This window comes from Dendroctonus ponderosae, unplaced genomic scaffold (genome assembly GCF_020466585.1).
Source record: "Dendroctonus ponderosae isolate FM_Combo_2020 unplaced genomic scaffold, Dpon_F_20191213v2 Dpon_F_20191213_10, whole genome shotgun sequence".
NCBI classification, from domain to species: Eukaryota; Metazoa; Arthropoda; class Insecta; order Coleoptera; family Curculionidae; genus Dendroctonus; species Dendroctonus ponderosae.
In genome coordinates this window covers 4,745,500-4,746,319 of record NW_026017111.1, presented here as the reverse complement: position 1 = coordinate 4,746,319, position 820 = coordinate 4,745,500, and the positions used below count along the sequence as shown (strand labels likewise).

The 820-nt window shown below is 43.0% G+C and overlaps 1 protein-coding gene across 1 annotated transcript in view; it reads right to left on the bottom strand.

The window, feature by feature from the left end:
- Positions 1-820, bottom strand: part of LOC125502746 (BTB/POZ domain-containing protein 9-like) — a gene marked incomplete at its 5' end in the record, with an annotated part of 2,935 nt that extends 2,115 nt beyond the window's left edge. The window contains 5 exon segments of the mRNA XM_048661968.1: positions 1-158; positions 215-281; positions 338-406; positions 461-634; positions 748-820. Of these exon segments, the coding sequence (XP_048517925.1) occupies positions 1-158; positions 215-281; positions 338-406; positions 461-634 (468 nt within the window).

Below are 820 nucleotides of genomic sequence, written 5' to 3'. Positions count from 1 at the left end.
GCGAGCTGTGTCTAAAAGGGCACACACGTTCCTCATACACAACAGTAGAACTAGAACGTCAGAAATCGCTCTCTCCAGATCCTCAAAACCATACTGGTGCGCCAAGCCGAGGATGTCCAGAATGACTTCCTCCTTCATGGTCATCAAGAACATATGTCCTGGAAAAGACCGTCTTCTTCTAACACTAGACATGCAAAATTGCGGACAGCCTCACCTGTATAAATGTACTTTAGAAGCACCTTAAAGGCGTTCAGTGGGGCATTGGGCAGTTCAATTTCATCCTGAAACATGCGGGCATTGTCAACAAAATACTATGATGAATTCAATGCGAATGTACCTGATTTGACTCCCTTAAGCCACCGTAGAGGAGCGCTCGAAAATAATCGCTGCGAGCCGCCAAAATAACCTATAAACTGGCTGAATTAACAGAGTCTCGCGGCTAATAAGATTGTATCTATACCTTATGGGCATGGAGTTTCTGCCCTTCAACCACTAGAACGATATCAGAATATTCCTGACTCAGTAACAGTGAGGCCAAATTCTCAGATAGTTGAGTTTGGTGCTCTACATCCCCAGGGCAGCAGGTTACATTTGTTGAACTTGAGGCTTTCAAGTATTGATGACTGCTGCTCATCTGGAAAGGGGCACGTTTGTTGCAGCATTAACGAAACGTGCAAAAAATAGGTGATAATTTGTGTTTGCTGGTAAACTAAACACAACAGTAACATGTAACAAAGTTAAATTTACCCTGACAGTTCGCGATTGTCTTCACTTTAAAAGAGTCCAATGCAAGTGGTTTTTGTTCTATGGCAACCAGATA